Source organism: Sphaeroforma arctica (assembly GCF_001186125.1).
Source record: "Sphaeroforma arctica JP610 unplaced genomic scaffold supercont1.611, whole genome shotgun sequence".
NCBI classification, from domain to species: Eukaryota; class Ichthyosporea; order Ichthyophonida; genus Sphaeroforma; species Sphaeroforma arctica.
Genome location: NW_014039947.1, coordinates 7,772 through 10,383, shown reverse-complemented (window position 1 = coordinate 10,383; position 2,612 = coordinate 7,772). Strand labels below are relative to the sequence as shown.

Genomic DNA, 2,612 nt, shown 5'->3' with positions numbered 1-2,612 from the left:
CATCCTATGAAACATCATGAGCCGTACGATCAGGTTCTTTGGACATTTCGTGCCGACTGTACACCTGCTAAGCGCAACACAGTTGCAACCGGTGACTTTGCTGCGGGTCTCAAGAAAACATGATGGAAATATTTCTTGTGGATTCCAGGTATCCTATAAAATAAATAAATATAGTCCGCTGTCTGCAGTCTGCACTCTGTGCCTATCAAGAAGGCTATGACTCTGCTATAATACATACATTTACAGTACAGTACTCATAATAGTCGTGCCAATTTATTTATTTTGGGATTCTTTGGGGTGTAGTAGACTGTACACCGAGTTTACTAAATATATGGAAGCTAAGGTAGATGTCTGCTACCTTGACTACTACTGCTAGTGTACAAAAGGACCATAGCTAAGGTCATGTGCTCCTAATGAACCTTGGTCAGTCCTATCTAATCCTAAAAGGTCCATGTGCTAGAGCAGGTCTGTCCTGGGAAGCCTGGGACTCGGGACAGCCTAACAACAATATATCGGAACTGCAAGGTGATGAGTCATCATCTAGGACTTTCGGTCCTGTCATGGGAATACAGGACAGATGGGTCCTGACCTTGTTATAGGACAGGGCCACAGGTGGCATGGACAGGTGTCAAGGACATGACTACCCCTTAATATAGTGTCAAGTAGTGTCGTTGCTACAGGGGAAGGTATGCACAATTTTACAAAAACACCGGACCAGTAATTCTGTAGATTTATACAAAACAGCGCATCAGAATGAATTACATAACCTCATTCAATTTGTCCAATTATTTGTAGGATTCGCCCGCAAACGACACCCTGAACCAATGACACCACTTCGTTGTCTCTCATGACGCTCCGCGCTGTACAGTTCACATTGCACAACTTCACAACTTCACAGTGCACAGTCTGCATACTGCACACTCACTGCACAGTGACACTCGCACTGCACAGTGCACACTCACACTGCACACTCACTGCACAGTGACACTCGCACTGCACAGTGCACCCTCACACTGCACAGTGCACACTCACATTGCACAGTGCACACTCCCACTGCACAGTGCACACTCACACTGCACACTCACACTGCACAGTGCACACTCACACTGCACAGTGTACACTCACACTGCACAGTGCACACTCACACTGCACGGTGCACACTCACACTGCACAGTGCACACTCACACTGCACGGTGCACACTCACACTGCACAGTGCACACTCACACTGCACAATGCACACTCACACTGCACAGTGCACACTCACACTGCACAGTACACACTCACACTGCACAGTGCACACTCACACTGCACAGTGCACACTCACATTGCACAGTGCACACTCACACTGCACACCGGCCAGACCCCCTTGTGGGACTAAATGATAAATACGACTCTACATCCTTCGACTACGTCCTACGACTCTACGCCTTACGATCTACAGTCTACACCTAGATCTACACCCTATAATGTAGAGTCAATTTTTTTAAAGCTATATAATAAGAATGCAGTCTACGCATAGCCTATTAAATAAAACAAGGCTATGGTCTACGACAGTCTACAGCTCTACGGCTCTACGCAAGAGACCTAATAAAACAGCTCTACGGCTCTATTTATTACACCCTTCGGCCTTGCACATACGGCTTACGCCCGGCAAAGGAAAACAAGGTCCACTGACTGAAGTAATGACTCTCTCTCTAGTCTCTATGTATGTACTACATACTAAATACATAGTATTTTTTAATGATCCCCTACTAGAGAAGAAATAAAATAATATGCCTGATTCCTACGGACGTTAGTCCGTTCAGCCATATTTTCTCTCTTCTCTCTCTCTGAGAGTAGAGAGGGTCAGGGCCTGATCGGACTATTGTCCGAAGGAATTATTTGTTATTTTTTTATTTTATTTAGAGAGAGAACTTATTTGCCGAACGTACTACCGGCTTCTGACCTCTCTACTAGAGTAGAGAGGTTGAGAGGGTCTTGAAGAAAAAAAAGCACACTTCCTCCAAAAACCCCCAAAAAAGCACTGTGAGTGAGGAAGTTTGGAGCCCAGAGTAGTATTTATTTACCAAACTGGTTCCAACCCAGAACCCAAGGCATCAAAAAGCTCCACCGGGAGCCTTCAGGCTCCATGCCTCCAGCTAAGTGTATAGTGCATATTTAGCGAGAGGGGAATATCATAGTCTTCTGAATTATACATCCAGAAAGCTATGGGAATATACATATAAAGATCGTTATCGCAGAATAAGCATGATTGCATCACTGCTTAACTTCACTACAGGGGTTTTATAGCATTTGTACTAGATGTCCAGTCAGAGCGCTTCGCAACCGACAGATCGTCTACTTGGCGATTTTCTGGCAAATCGTCAGAATACCGGACTCTACGATTCGACCAGCTTAAGAAAAGTAAGAAATGATTGTATCATATGAACACAGCCACTGTGGGACTACACACATGGACACTGAATAGAGTACATATTGATTACAGTATGCATAGTTTTTTTGTCTAATACACTTCCATATAACTGTCTAAGAAATTAGTGTGTATAGTAACACACACTCGAACTTTCTAATAGAACTATGTCTAACGATATAATTTGAAATCCAGTTGACA

At 44.1% G+C, this 2,612-nt stretch overlaps 1 protein-coding gene across 2 annotated transcripts in view; it reads left to right on the top strand.

Moving 5' to 3' along the window:
• Positions 1-2,206: 2,206 nt before the first annotated feature.
• The window catches only part of SARC_07594, a gene marked incomplete at its 5' end in the record, with an annotated part of 6,666 nt that continues 6,260 nt past the window's right edge, over positions 2,207-2,612 (top strand). The window contains one exon of one of the 2 annotated variants that reach the window (XM_014298455.1): positions 2,207-2,404. In XM_014298455.1, the coding sequence (XP_014153930.1) occupies positions 2,303-2,404 (102 nt within the window). The remainder of the gene's footprint in view (positions 2,405-2,612) is intronic. The other variant, XM_014298454.1, reaches the window with a different exon arrangement.